The sequence below is a fragment of the Pangasianodon hypophthalmus genome, chromosome 21 (assembly GCF_027358585.1).
Source record: "Pangasianodon hypophthalmus isolate fPanHyp1 chromosome 21, fPanHyp1.pri, whole genome shotgun sequence".
Taxonomy (NCBI): domain Eukaryota; kingdom Metazoa; phylum Chordata; class Actinopteri; order Siluriformes; family Pangasiidae; genus Pangasianodon; species Pangasianodon hypophthalmus.
The window spans coordinates 2,082,298-2,095,728 of record NC_069730.1 but is presented as its reverse complement, the minus strand read 5'-3'; the positions used below and the strand labels follow the sequence as shown (position 1 = coordinate 2,095,728).

Below are 13,431 nucleotides of genomic sequence, written 5' to 3'. Positions count from 1 at the left end.
AGTAATATCAGTATTAATATCAGTAGTAATAATGAGTAGTAATATCAGTAGTAATATCAGTAGTAATATGAGTAGTAATATCAGTAGTAATATGAGTAGTAATATCAGTAGTAATATGAGTAATTTATTAGCCCGGTCTCAGGTCAGTGGCCAGCGTGTACGCCGGGTCACAGTTTAACGCTCCTCCTGCTCTGTGCTGTTTGTTTGAGAGTAAAAGGTCGTGCTCTGATAGCGCTGTGTTTGGACCCGTGTTCCCTCAGAGGGGTTCTCAGGGTGGGGCTGTTTGTGGTACTGATCCTGCTGTTAGCTTCGTTAGTGCCAGATTAGAACAGAGCCTAGAGGGTATGATGATGATGCTGATGATGATGCTGATGATGCTGATGATGATGATGATGATAACTCACTGATCCCATTGTCACGCAGGTAACCAGCCAAACCCTGGCGCTGATACTCTGGATCGTTCTCACGCTTCCACAACTGGAACTGTTCACACGACAGGCCAGCATGCTGAGCCTCCCACTACACACACGCGCACAAACACACACACACACACACATACACACACAGAGAGAGAGAGAGAGAGAGAGAGAGAGAGAGAGAAAGAGTATAATGAATGTGTGTGTGTTTATGTGTGTGTGTGTGTGTGTGTGTGTGTGTGTGTGTGTGTGTGTGTGTGTGTGTGTATGGTAGGGACCAAATGTCTGTGCAATAACAGGAATATCAAATAACGAAAACTGCTTTTATTTAAAAACAAAACTGAGCCTACATTTTTTTTGGTTACTGAGAATAAGGTTAGGATTATAATTAGCTATATTAATAATGATGTTAATGGAAGGTGCTCACAAAAATAGTAATACAGAGATGTATGTGTGCATGTGTGCATGTGTGCGTGTGTGTGTGTGCGTGTGTGTGTGTGTGTGCGTGTGTGTGTGCATGCGTGTGTGTGTGTGTGTGTGCACGCGTGTGTGTGTGTGTGTGCATGCGTGTGTGTGTGTGTGTGTGCGTGCGTGCGTGCCCATTCAGCTGTACTACTCACGGCTTTCTTGCACTGAGCGCAGAAGCTGTTCCGGCACTGCAGACAGGTGACCTTGAGCTGATCTCCGTCATAGATGAAACCGTATGAGCACTGTGACAAGAACAGAGAGAGAGAGAGAGAGAGAGAGAGAGAGAGAGAGAAAGATGAATCTGCGGGAGGAAATGAGCTCTACTGTTCTCAGGACTTAGCACTCTGAAGGTCACTTTAACTCCTGTTACAACTGCTTTGAAGTGCAGCTTTAGAAGCGAGGACATTAGGGAAAGCTTCAGCAGGACCCCGATTCCCCACGTCACCAAATCCAGATTAACCCTCCATACACTTAGCAAAGGATCTCCATTTAATTTAGATTAAAAAAAAATAAATTTTATAACAACAGTTTCATTTAATAACATGAAACAAGTTAGTTCCTGTTCTCACTTATTTTATAGCAGCTATAAACACTCAGTCTTTTTTCTTTTTTTCCTCTCTCCTAAAGTTAATAAGACGAAACAAACGCAGTTTATCGTGTTAATGAGAAACCGCAAAAAAGCGTAAACTCCTCTGTCCTGAAGATCTCGGAAAACTTAGTTACAGCTTTACCTCTGACTGTCACAAAGCGCTGACACTGGAGACTCCTTCCATAAATGTTACATAAACATGTCCTTATAGAAAACTTCACCATAACAACAATTTCAATGTCAAGCTTCTGCCATACAAGTCCCTAGTCTTTATTTTCTTTCTTTTTCTTTTTTTCCCCTCTTGTGTTCCTGTCGTTCTCTTTTCCCCCCTCACTCACTGTGTGTGTGTGTGTGTGTGTGTGTGTGTGTGGAGTACTCACATGGCTGCACCACAGGAACTTTGGGTCCTTGATGAGAGCCTGTTCAGTCAGCTTCTTATGGAAAAGATCATAGACCTCTGGCTCCAGGCACTCCCTCAGCTGGGTGTAAACACACACACACACACACACGGCATGAGATTCCTAAAAGTACCCTGTGTGTCAAACTTTCTCTTTGCCTTACAGGCTATTATTAATAGTCTAATTTAATGTTTGTCCTGATAGTATTGTCGTAGTTCAGCTCTGTATCGTTTCCTGGGGTGACGTCTTTTGTTACAGTGCAGCAGCCAGTTGCACCAGCCTAACGTACATCGACCGTAAGTCAGCGTCTAAACTCGATCCTAAACCTTACATTGAGAAAAGTTTAAAACTGATGGTTGCACTTTATGGAACGTCATAAAGCAGTGGCTCAAATGATCCATATATTTTGTATTTGTACTTTATGTCCTTCTTCAGCTTGAGCATTTCAGTAATCGAAACAGCCACAATTTTATAATAATTAAATAAAAATTTTAACACTTTAAAGTAGAGTGTATTACTAACCATTTATGCTCAAACCAGGCCACGACAGAACTTACATTCTAGAGGTGGGACAGAGACATTCCTCAGAGACATCTGTCTCCGTACCTGGATGTCCAGAGTGGAGAAGTAGCTGTTGAGGTGCTCGGGGTCGTTGATGTCGGGTTCGGAGCACACAGGACACACCATGTCCCTGATGTGTTTGTCTCTCACGGCGATGGTGAAGTGCTGCTTAAAGCATTCGCAGCAAACAGAGCACTGACACGACGTCAGAGACTGCATCTGAGGAGGAGGAAGAGGAAGTGATGAAATGAGAGAAGAGTAACAACAAGCGGGGAAAAGAAAAAATGGAAAAAGGAAATGCTGATAACAAGTAAAGCACGCTAATAACTCTGTGTGAGTGTGTGTGTGTGTGTGTGTGTGTGTGTATATGGTACCTTGCTGTGGGGAAACAAGGACAGGCAAATAGGGCACTCTTTCGCCAACACACGACGGATGAAGTCACGGTCATGTGACTCACGCACGGCCTGTACCACGTCCTCCAGCGTGTAGGGGGCACCGGGGTCACGCAGCAGAGACAGGGCTAGCTCACAGCGCCCCCAACTGGGCAAATTGTACATGGCAAGAAGTCTGCGACACACACGCTGAAACACACACACACACACACACATATGAAGTCAGCAGAGAGCACAAAATTATAAATGATGCTAACATTAGAGTTAACTATACCACAGTGCTGTTGGATTCTGAATTCTGATTGGTCAGGGGGTGTTGATTAATTTTCTATAACAGCAGCTCTGATAATAGTGCAACTCCAAAGCATTTATTTTAAGGCACTTGTTCTATGCTAGCTATGCAATTGTTGCTAATAACGAATGTAATTAAAATCTAGCTCATGTAGTTAACAAGGTAGCTAATTAGGGATGAAAACCTGAACTGTAAACTTTAATTGTATTTAAATTGTAATTTGTATTCTCACACCTGTTTGTCTGGGTGGTTTATGTCGATGGTGGGTTCGGGCTCATCACTCCACATGCGCTTGTGGAAAGGCTCCAGCAGGGGGCGCTGCAGCAGCACCAGAGCTCCTCTCACCTCACCGCCGCTCTGCCTCAAAGCCTCCTCAGAGGCGGCCGAGTCAGTGAAGCCAAGAGAGGCTAGCTCCTTCACCTGACACACACACACACACACACACACACACACAAGCAAAGAGAGACGAGAACATTTAATGACCATTTATATCATACACGCTAACATAAACTGTAAATGGTTGTGTCATTGTTTCAACATCCTATTGTGCAATATGTTACGTTTAGAGTCGTCTGAGGGGCGGAGCTTAGCAGCCATGCTTTGGCTGGGGGCAGAGCTTATTTCTAGGCTGGAAAAAAGATTTTTAAAAAAGAGAAAAGAAAAGAATCGAGAAACAAAACTAGCAAGACCTGATTTATGCCAAAATTGCCAAAGAAGTGAAAGTACAGAAGTAAGTACAAAAAAACAAAGGGAGGCAGAAAGAAAGTGAGGAAAGAAAGAAGAAAAAAGAAAGTATATATGAAAGAAGTGCAGCTTGTGTTTATACTAATGCGCTTGTGCTAATATGTTATTGTTTCTATAGTAACAGCTCATTAAAGCTGTAACTGTAAGATTTCCAACATTTTCAGGACAGAGGAGTAGAAGGACAAGTTTTTTTTTTGTCTTATTAACTTCAAGAGAGAGAGAAAAGAGAGGCTGCTGAGGGAACAACTCTTTATAGCTGCTACAACGTGCTGGAAAATAATCAACATTGTGGGGTGGTAAAAGTCACTTCCCATCACTGATTATTTTTCTATAACAGCAGGACACAGAGTGTTTAATTCCTTACATGATTATCATATGAAGTGCACCTTTAAGTTACATGGGTGTTTGATTTGAGGCATGGAAAAAAAAACACTGAAGATGATTTTTTTTTAAAACATACTGTTAATCACATGACGTTAGGACAACCATATTTTTTTTATTTAATGGTGAAAATGTCTCTCTTGTCGATTTACGAGACAGAGTCATGCTGCATGAGAGCTATATCCTGAAACTCACTCTAGCGAGGCGGTCCCTGAGCGCCTGCCTCGCCGCTTTCTCACTGTCGCCCCCTGCTGTGAGCCAGGCCTGCTTGGCCTCGGCTCTGGATATAGGCACGGAGGTCTTCTGGGGCTCGGCGTGGTGCGCAGCTGTAGTCTGGAGAGGTTTAGGCTCGTGCTGGAACGAGGCAGCCATGGCACAGATCTCGTCCAGCCTGTGCGGCAACTCCGTCTTCAGCCAATCACACGGCGTTCCGCTGATGCCACCTGAAACCCGCAGACTCGTGTACACTTCCTCTGGGCTCACGCCCTTCATCTCACCCTCCTGAGGAAAAAAGATTAGAACGTGTAGGTACAAAAAAAATACAGTTTCCTATTGTAACAGTTTGAATGTTACATACTCGGATCAGCTTGATCAGTTTAAGCCCTTCCTCCCGCATTAATCTCTGCCTCTTCAAATCGGGATCCTCCACCGGCGGACTTTTCGGCTCGAAGTCCTTAATCGGGGAGGGTGGGAGGGGTTTAGAAGGCGACGGGGCGGGGTCTGATCTCGCCAGGTCGCACATTTCGCAGCGGGATGACGGCGTGTGGTTGGCGTAAGTACAGAACTGACAGATCCACTGAAACACAGTGCAGAGAAAAAGAAAAGAAACAGAAAAGTAACAACAGGAGGCTATAAATTCACACAGATGGCTGCTTAGCAGGTGTCTCTTCAAGTTAAAAATATAGTTTGCACGTTTGCTCCTTCTTGTGAATGGATAGTCACGATATTTTGCAGCAACATCAAAACAAGCAGTTGAAGAAATGATGTGGGACTGAATTTGTTAGGAAGAAGTGTTTAAAGATGAAACCAAAGTCCCAAATACAATTTCTAAACAGGAGTCACATGAACACTTAAATATGCATATGGCTGATCAGATTAAACTTAAGCCCTGCCCATGACCCAGAGACACCGGTACCTGAGCAAAATCTGAATCTCGGGGCCTGAATCTCAAGCCAACATCTAACAGATCTATCAAAAACTAAAACATGCAGCAGTGAGATGGCGAGGGAGTACCTGCCCGGTGTCGAACAGTCCTGCAGGAGCTGGCGTGGGTCGCGAAGGAGTCACAGGAGGGCGTGTGGCCAGACGGGGGCGCTCACACACCTCACACAGGATACTGCTGCCAGAGTTCACCACTGTGCAGCTCTTACACTGCCACTCTGATAAAACACACAGGAAACGTGATAGAGTTTCGATTTACTGTGACTGAACACACCGGTGATGTTTCATACCTGAACTGGAATTACAATTATAAATTAATTCTAATTCACTTATAATTCAAGAGTAAAATCACTGAGGAGTCTCAAGACTCCACTCAATTATTTAAAATACACAATTTACAAGCAGCTTTAGTAAGAATTATTTTACAGCACTTCAGCGCAGAACATCTCTACACACGGCTGCAGTGAAAATTCTGTAAACGATTACGAGTGTGTGATTCATTAGAGAAGTTCTTCATTAGAGACTAGCTTATGATTACCTCATTTAATCAGTGTTTAAGTTTTAGCTTGTACCTCAGTGCTGTTACAGTGTTATGAAGCAGAGTTGATCAGTTTCCTATAACAGCACTTCCTGAAGTGTTTAATTCCTCTTATATCACAGCGATTTGTTTAAAGAAGAACACTGTACACTTTTTCCGTTTATAGTTATATTTTAGTTATATATAGTTTGCCATTTTACTGAGAACTCCTGAAGACTTTCCTGTGGCAGAAGCACTTAAATGTTAAATAAACATCTCGTTACAGAAATTTTCAACACATCAACAATTAAATCCACACCACATCTTCGTCTAAATAACAACATAGTTTTTTTTATTATTAACCATTAGTGAATGAGGTGTTACTATAGAAACAATAACGTATTACAACAAGCATTTTATAATAAACCTGTGATTTGCTGCTGAACTATTGTCAGAGCTGCTGTTATAGAAAATTAATCAACACCTTCTGAGAATTCAAGTGCATTCTGGTATAAAAGCATGATCGTTCAACAATCGAGCTAAAACATTTTTAATCTGAACTTGTTAATCACTGAAATACGACAAAACACACTTTAGCTGAGTATTTCCTTGTCTTCTTCTTTTCTGCTTTCTGCTCACGACCGATCACGGCGCCCAACGTGGGGACGCGTCTGACTCGACCTGACTGTGAACTGTGGCTTTTGTAGTTTTTTAACCACGAAGAAGCTTATAAATAGTGTTTGTTTTGATCAGGTGCAGCTTCTGAAATGTGCAGAAGACAAGCTCTATACAGTGTTTATAATGTTTTAGCCATGAGCTCCACTCAAAGGCAGAGTGATAATAACAAGACAAAAGATGTACAGCTTGTTGACTGACCTGTAATGGTAGACGGCTGTGGAGGATCTTCCTGTACAACCGGAGCAGCTGCAGCCAGACGAGGGCGCTCACAGGTACTACACAACACCTGCTGCATTGTGTTCACCGTCGTGCAGTACGAACAATGCCACGTGGCCCGAGACACACTGCGAGGAAAGCAAGCATGAGCAGAGTCTAAACCATGCACGATTAGCTTTTACTGTATAACCTGTAATGGAATAAATCTTCTGGCTGCTTGTGAAGTCGATGGACAGTCATCGGTTTTGTATTAATTTGGAAAGTTGTAGCAGAAGATATCTTTGATGCTGAATTTTCTTGTTAAATCACTAATGAAGGAGTAATCTTCCAGGTTTTATAAATGCTCTGCCAACAACTAGACCTGTCTAAATCATTACATATCTGCTTAACCGTGATTAATTCCTAAATATCACAAGTTCCAGTATAAACAGATGCGGACGACAAACACGTTCTTTCCAAATTAGTTTCAATATTCCTTGATCTTTTAACGATTTCAAACATTTTATTTTAGTCATTATCACTAAAACCTTTGCAATTTTGTTAGTTTTGCTAGAATACTGAGATTCCTGTCCAGTGACCTATTATTTCTGTGTATTCTGGAAAAGATTTTGAATATTTATTATTTGTTCTGTGTCTCAGTGCAATTTTTTTTACTTGTCTAAAATACACACTGATATTTAATGTACTTCAGTGTTGATAAATGACTCTCGGTGCATAATCACACTTTTATGCCCATATTATTAAAAAAAAAAAAGTCAGCAGCCAAAGGCAAAATTTCAGAAATTGTGACAGAACTGTTCTTACTTAATCAAATATATCAAATGTTAATCCAGTATTATACTTGTAATGTTGTATTATGTATTTATATAATATTGCACTCTGTATTTTTACAGATCTTGCTTCTCTCTTTTTTTTAAAGAATAAAAAGTAAGACTGCGCAATCAACTCTAAGAAATGACTCCTTGAACCCAAATCTCTAGATTTGCTGAACTCATGCCGTATGTAAAAGGATATACAGTGCATACTGTTTACAATTTAAGCGAAGATAAGATACAGTAGATATTTTAAACCCTGTATTGCTGTGCAGTATAAACAGTGAACATGAGTGTGAATCCCACCTGAGAGATTTGGAGGTTCTGGGGGTCGCCACTGGGATCCTGGTGTGTGTGGCGCGAGCTGGGTGTGAGTGGTAGAGTCGGTCGCACTCTAAACACAGACGCTGGGAGCATGTGGTGCAGTGGGAGGTCACGGGGAAGATCCCACATATGCTGCAGTTCTCCTCACAGACAGCTGCGGAAGACATACGGAGAACGTTAGTGAGTTCACGGTTTTCCTTGCACGTTATATCATTTGCATTTAGTCGTTCATTTATCCAAAGCAGTGTGCTCAAGGACGTTTTAGATCGTCTTCAAGGACCCAGTCATGGGACGTGAACTCACATCCTTCGTTCTGGTCACTAGCTGAGCTCCAACTAGTTATTGTGCAAGGACAGACACTGGACTTTAGAGGTAAAGGTGTGTGCATCATCAACCAAATATTTAATACAATACAAATTAGAGGGCAATTCCACATCAATGGATGTGACATTTACACTAGGAAAATGTCTCACAGCAGAGACATGATTATGATCAATGATTCAACTTGCATATGTTGTCTTTTAACCTCTTATGGACAATGCAGACAAATCTTAACGCTTTATTGCATAAATTATTTATACGCATAACCCGTTTCTTTAGATTTTCTCTTTTTTCCTTAAAACTGCATGAGGTATGAATTTTGATTCTGTCTAAATATCTAAATATTAGATATTTAAAAAAGAATTGTAAATGAGTAAAAAAAAAGGCTAAAATATTACACCTTAAATATAATAATTAAAACATTTTTTCCGGTGTCCAAAATGTTTAACAATCAGATCTAAAACATGCTGAATGCTTAAGTTTTTTTTTCTGTTGAATTTTTTGTTATTTATTTGTTATTTTTAATCTTATGTAGAAAGTTTGAGAACGACAAATCTTCAGTCTATCGAGCTACAGGAGTTTACATTAATTTACAATAATGCTGTCAAGTGATATGGATCAAGTGATTATATTTTCCAAAAAATATAAAAAGAGCCTTCAATTGACTGGCCCTGAGTGTGGACACTATAAAGGGTTAAAAACTCATGTTTCAAATATACAGCAATTTATCAATGTTATGGATGTGACATCAAGTGGACAATCATTTGTAGGACACTATAGATTCTCTACAAACTCTACATGTGTAGAACATGAAAGAGACTTGAATAAACACAAAAAGTATAGATTTTAAAATATTTTTTGTTTCGAGAATATGTTGTGAAGAAAAAACTGGTATTATAGATGTGACATTTTTGCAAGTTTCTCTAAAATTTCAACCAAATTTTTAATACAGTTAAATACAGTGAAATATAAGTGAAAGATCTGAGAAGACATTGTAGAAGTAGTTTTATTCCTGTGCTCACTCCATGGTAACGGTTGATATTTGTGTGGAATTGCCCTAGAGCTGTTTGAGTGTGTTATACTGTGATGTAAAAAGCCAGGTCATGTGTGAGACAGGAGCTGACCTGTTGGCTTGGCGGGTGTGATGGAGGAGAGAGACAGCAGTCCTTTGGGCTGAGACGGAGACAGCGTGGGCAGGGAGAGCTTCTCCCACGGCCTCTCACTGGATGGAGATATTACTACAGCGTCTGAGCTCAGTCCATTATCATCATCCTGTTGGTCCGACACACATAATCACGTCAAGTCAGTCTTTACTTTCATTCCATTCTCTCTTAAAGTTAATAAGACAAAAAAAAACCACAACTTGTCATTTTACCGAAAAACCCAAAAAGCATAAACTCCTCCTGTGTATCAGTTACAGATTTACCTCTGACTGTGACAAAGCGCTAACACTGGAGACTCCTTCCATAAACAGTAAATAAATAGAAGTCCCTATGAATGAGCTGTTACTATAGAAACAATAACGTATTAGAACGAGCGCATTTATACAGACCTGTGATTTGCAGCTGCACTAGTGTCAGAGCTGCTGTTATAGAAAATTAATCAACACCTTCTGACCAATCAGATTTGGGAATCCAACAGCGCTGTGGAATAAAAAGTGTGTATTGTGTGTATACGTGCTTAAATACCTTCTGAGTGAGAGAGGGGATGATTCTCTCAAAGAACTCTGGGTGAGGATGGGTGTCCTGCACACGTAAATAAAGATTAATTATTATTATTATTATTATTATTATTATTATTACTATAATAACACTCAGCACTAACCTTGATGAGCATGTCCAGCTCTACGCGCAGACTCATGACCTCCAGCGTCACCGAAGCCACTTTGGCAACGTCCGGCTCTGTGATTTCATCGGGAAAGCTCAGTCCGTCTGGCTGCTGATTGGTGTAGCCGTAAAGGTACAGGACGGCCCGCCCACCCTGAGTCAGAACACTCATTCACTTACACACCAATTCTCCTTGTAGGCTTGTCATTAGTGCATCTTTCACATATAATCAGGATTTTTTTTTTTTTTTTAGATAATGATTAATCATTTTTATCAACACTTTTTAATTGAAAAGACTACTCGAAAATATAGCTTATAAATTTATTTATTGATTTACTTAATGTATTTATTTACTACAAATTATGTAAATTAGCCAAATATCAATTAGTACAAAAATTAAATAATATATATTTTATTTTTTATTTCATTTATTTATCTGGGTTGTATTTGATTTGCTTTTTGGGGCTTGATCATTATAGTAATGCTAGTGATAAAAATTATAACTATTACAAAACATTAGACAGGGATTTTATAATAATTATTAATTATAAAAATTCAACCAATATAAACCAGGCAAGATAAATAAAACATCCATAAATTAAAATAAAACATATCATAAAACCTTCAATTTATCAAATAAAACCCATAATAATTTAAAACATTATCATGACCATTCTGTAATTTTATTTATTTATTTATTTACTTATTGTTATTATAATCATACATATAAAAATAATGCCTTTGTGAATGAAAACGTTTCGCAAACAAAATTACCATTTTTTTCTACCTGTCTTAATAACCAACACACTTTTTATTTAATAGTTCAGCCATTACAACAACAGTTCGTGTGTGAAACTAAAGAAACCAACCTTTCTTCCCTGATTTAATATATTTAGCGTGAGACGCTGGAAACTGTGTAAAATGTAAACACAAAGCAAAATCTGGGAGTCGTGACAGAGTGTAGTTTTCAATGTCACTCACGTGAACAGCGTCCACTGTGGCCCTGAACACTGGGTTGTTGTGTTTCACCGTGCGCCAGTACTTGGGTCTGCTGGGGCTGGTCAGGTTGGAGCCGTACTTCTCCAGGATGTTGAGCGCTGTGGACAGTTTCTGCAGTGACGCTATCGCCTGGAAAAAGAAAAGAAAACAAAATAAGGCACTAAAACTACATCCTTAACTCTCAACTCTGCACTCTTGTTATAGAAAGTATGAATTCAACCTCACCTCTTTCTTGTTGCTTCCAGCACTGTTTTCTATCAGCATGGTCTCTGCGGCAATGTAACGATATTTAGCCGACGGAGGCAGTGAGATGTTGGCCACAGCGGACACGTTGTTCCTGATGTCCTGCACAGAGCCGGGTCTGGATAAACTCGCCTCGGCCCGGCTCCTCACCTCCTCCAACTCTTCTGACAGCGTCATCGCCTGAAAGTGAAAGCACCACAAAAAAAAAAGAAAAAAGAAAAAAAGAAAACAGAGACAGCTGAGCATTCTCAAATCTCCATAACATTATAAGTTTACCAAAGATTTATGATGTTATAATGATGCTGACGTCAAGAGGTGGAGCTGTCATGAAGGTCAGCATTATGTTATAGAGCTGTATAACTGAAGTATGGATCTGGTGCTAAAATACAACATTAAATACCTTTAAAAACAACAACAACAAAACAAACTAAGAGTATTCCATAGACAAAACTATAAATGAAATTATCACCACATACAAAATGTACAAAGATCAAAAGTTTTAAGTTCTTAATTATTCTGTAATAAGGAAATAAACAGAAGTTCTACCTCGGATTTACTGCAATTTCATTTGATCTTGTGAATCCAGATATCTCGGCGTCTTTTGTTACTATTTATTGTGTTTAAATTAATTAATGCTAGTATTTAAAAATAATTAATAAGTTCATTAGTTTCCGAATACTTATATTTTCTGTCAGTGAACGGAAAGTGAAAGCAATAGCAATTTTGGCCTGATTTTCACTTCCGTATTTCCACAAACCACGCCTCCTGCATTTTGATTGGCTGATAGTGGACACATTAACCAATCACAGCGCAGAAGGAAGTGTTTCAGCCGAATTACGGAAGTTCAAGAGTCGATTTTGGGAGTCGATTCAACGAGGCATTTCTATATACTCGAACACAAACAAATACGTGCGGAAAAATTATCTAGTAAAATAATACACACTATCATGATTAATAGTGTGAATGACAGGAGATTTTGGCACAAATATTAACATTATGTGCTACCGTAATTTAGAGAGCTAACGATTAGCGAGGCTATTTTATTGTAAGCCAATTTTGTCGTAAATTTTAAAATTTTTTTCACAATGTTTCCCAAAGTAAAGCATTGCTCCAATGTGTGTTGGGTTTTATAAACGCATTTATCTATAGTGACAACGAAATCTCCTACTTTTCCGTGCGCAAATTCACCCGTGTGGAATCGACTCCAAAGCTGTTGAGTCGACTCTTCATTGAGCCCAATGCATTCAAACAGAGAATCGACTCTTTCCAGGATCGAGTCATATCCAGATAGCTTTGGAGTCGATTCTCAGTTCTTATCAATGCACAGAATCAGAGAATCGACTCTTTTCGGAATTGACTCCCAGTCCTAGTTGGCTTTTAAATTTTCTAACCTGTCTCTAGATTAAACGCGATTTTACGGCATTTATTCGAGCTTTCTGGATTATTTAATCTTTCACAACCCGAGTAACAAAAAGCAGTATTATATAGGTTTGTTAAATAAATAGTTAACCTAGCCTGCTTTTGTCTTCAGCTAGCAAAACAGCTAACAAACACACACACTGACATTGACACGCACACTGACAGTTATGCGTTCATGCAGAAATATCATTTATATGACAAATTAAGTTACAACAACTCATATGTTTATGTAACTTTGTGTTTATAAGTGTGACTTACTGCGCACTTCAATGTGGCTAGTCAGCTAGCTCTCGGGTTTGTACACAGTACGGTGGCCGGTAAGGTCCACAGTAAAGTGCGTTTGTGTTAATTACCGCCATCTTCTGGAGGTGAGATGTAAAGCAGTGCAACTTTAGAGTCCCTGGACTGCTCTAATTACTGTTTTCCTGCTTTAAATCACGTATTTTAACCTTATGAATGACTCTATAATTACCTGAAGAAGGCTCCTGAAGAAATAAATATATTACAGTATGCTCACTGTTAAAATAGTTGGATTATACCTTTGTACATATGGTCAATAACCTGGTTGCTTTTGTTTGTACTCTTACTGATATTATTGTTCATCATAATACTGCACTGATTTGAATTTTTGCACGGTTTTTTTAATACTGAAATGAGTCTCTGACTACAAAGTT

The 13,431-nt window shown here is 39.5% G+C and overlaps 1 protein-coding gene across 2 annotated transcripts in view; it reads right to left on the bottom strand.

The window, feature by feature from the left end:
* LOC113543213 (E3 ubiquitin-protein ligase RNF31) overlaps positions 1-13,151 on the bottom strand; it is a 17,894-nt gene extending 4,743 nt beyond the window's left edge. Inside the window, exons 1-17 of one of the 2 annotated variants that reach the window (XM_026941293.3) lie at positions 13,016-13,151; positions 11,321-11,518; positions 11,078-11,224; positions 10,095-10,250; positions 9,959-10,015; positions 9,395-9,542; positions 7,932-8,103; positions 6,796-6,941; positions 5,475-5,620; positions 4,819-5,037; positions 4,437-4,742; positions 3,351-3,536; positions 2,807-3,013; positions 2,478-2,651; positions 1,854-1,952; positions 1,037-1,126; positions 405-519 (exon numbers count right to left, since the gene is read on the bottom strand). In XM_026941293.3, coding sequence (XP_026797094.3) covers positions 405-519; positions 1,037-1,126; positions 1,854-1,952; positions 2,478-2,651; positions 2,807-3,013; positions 3,351-3,536; positions 4,437-4,742; positions 4,819-5,037; positions 5,475-5,620; positions 6,796-6,941; positions 7,932-8,103; positions 9,395-9,542; positions 9,959-10,015; positions 10,095-10,250; positions 11,078-11,224; positions 11,321-11,515 — 2,563 coding nt within the window. In that variant the 5' untranslated portion in view covers positions 11,516-11,518; positions 13,016-13,151. Of the gene's footprint in view, positions 1-404; positions 520-1,036; positions 1,127-1,853; positions 1,953-2,477; positions 2,652-2,806; positions 3,014-3,350; positions 3,537-4,436; positions 4,743-4,818; positions 5,038-5,474; positions 5,621-6,795; positions 6,942-7,931; positions 8,104-9,394; positions 9,543-9,958; positions 10,016-10,094; positions 10,251-11,077; positions 11,225-11,320; positions 11,519-11,884; positions 12,100-13,015 lie in introns of those variants that run through there. The other variant, XM_026941294.3, reaches the window with a different exon arrangement.
* Between the last annotated feature and the right edge of the window lie 280 nt (positions 13,152-13,431).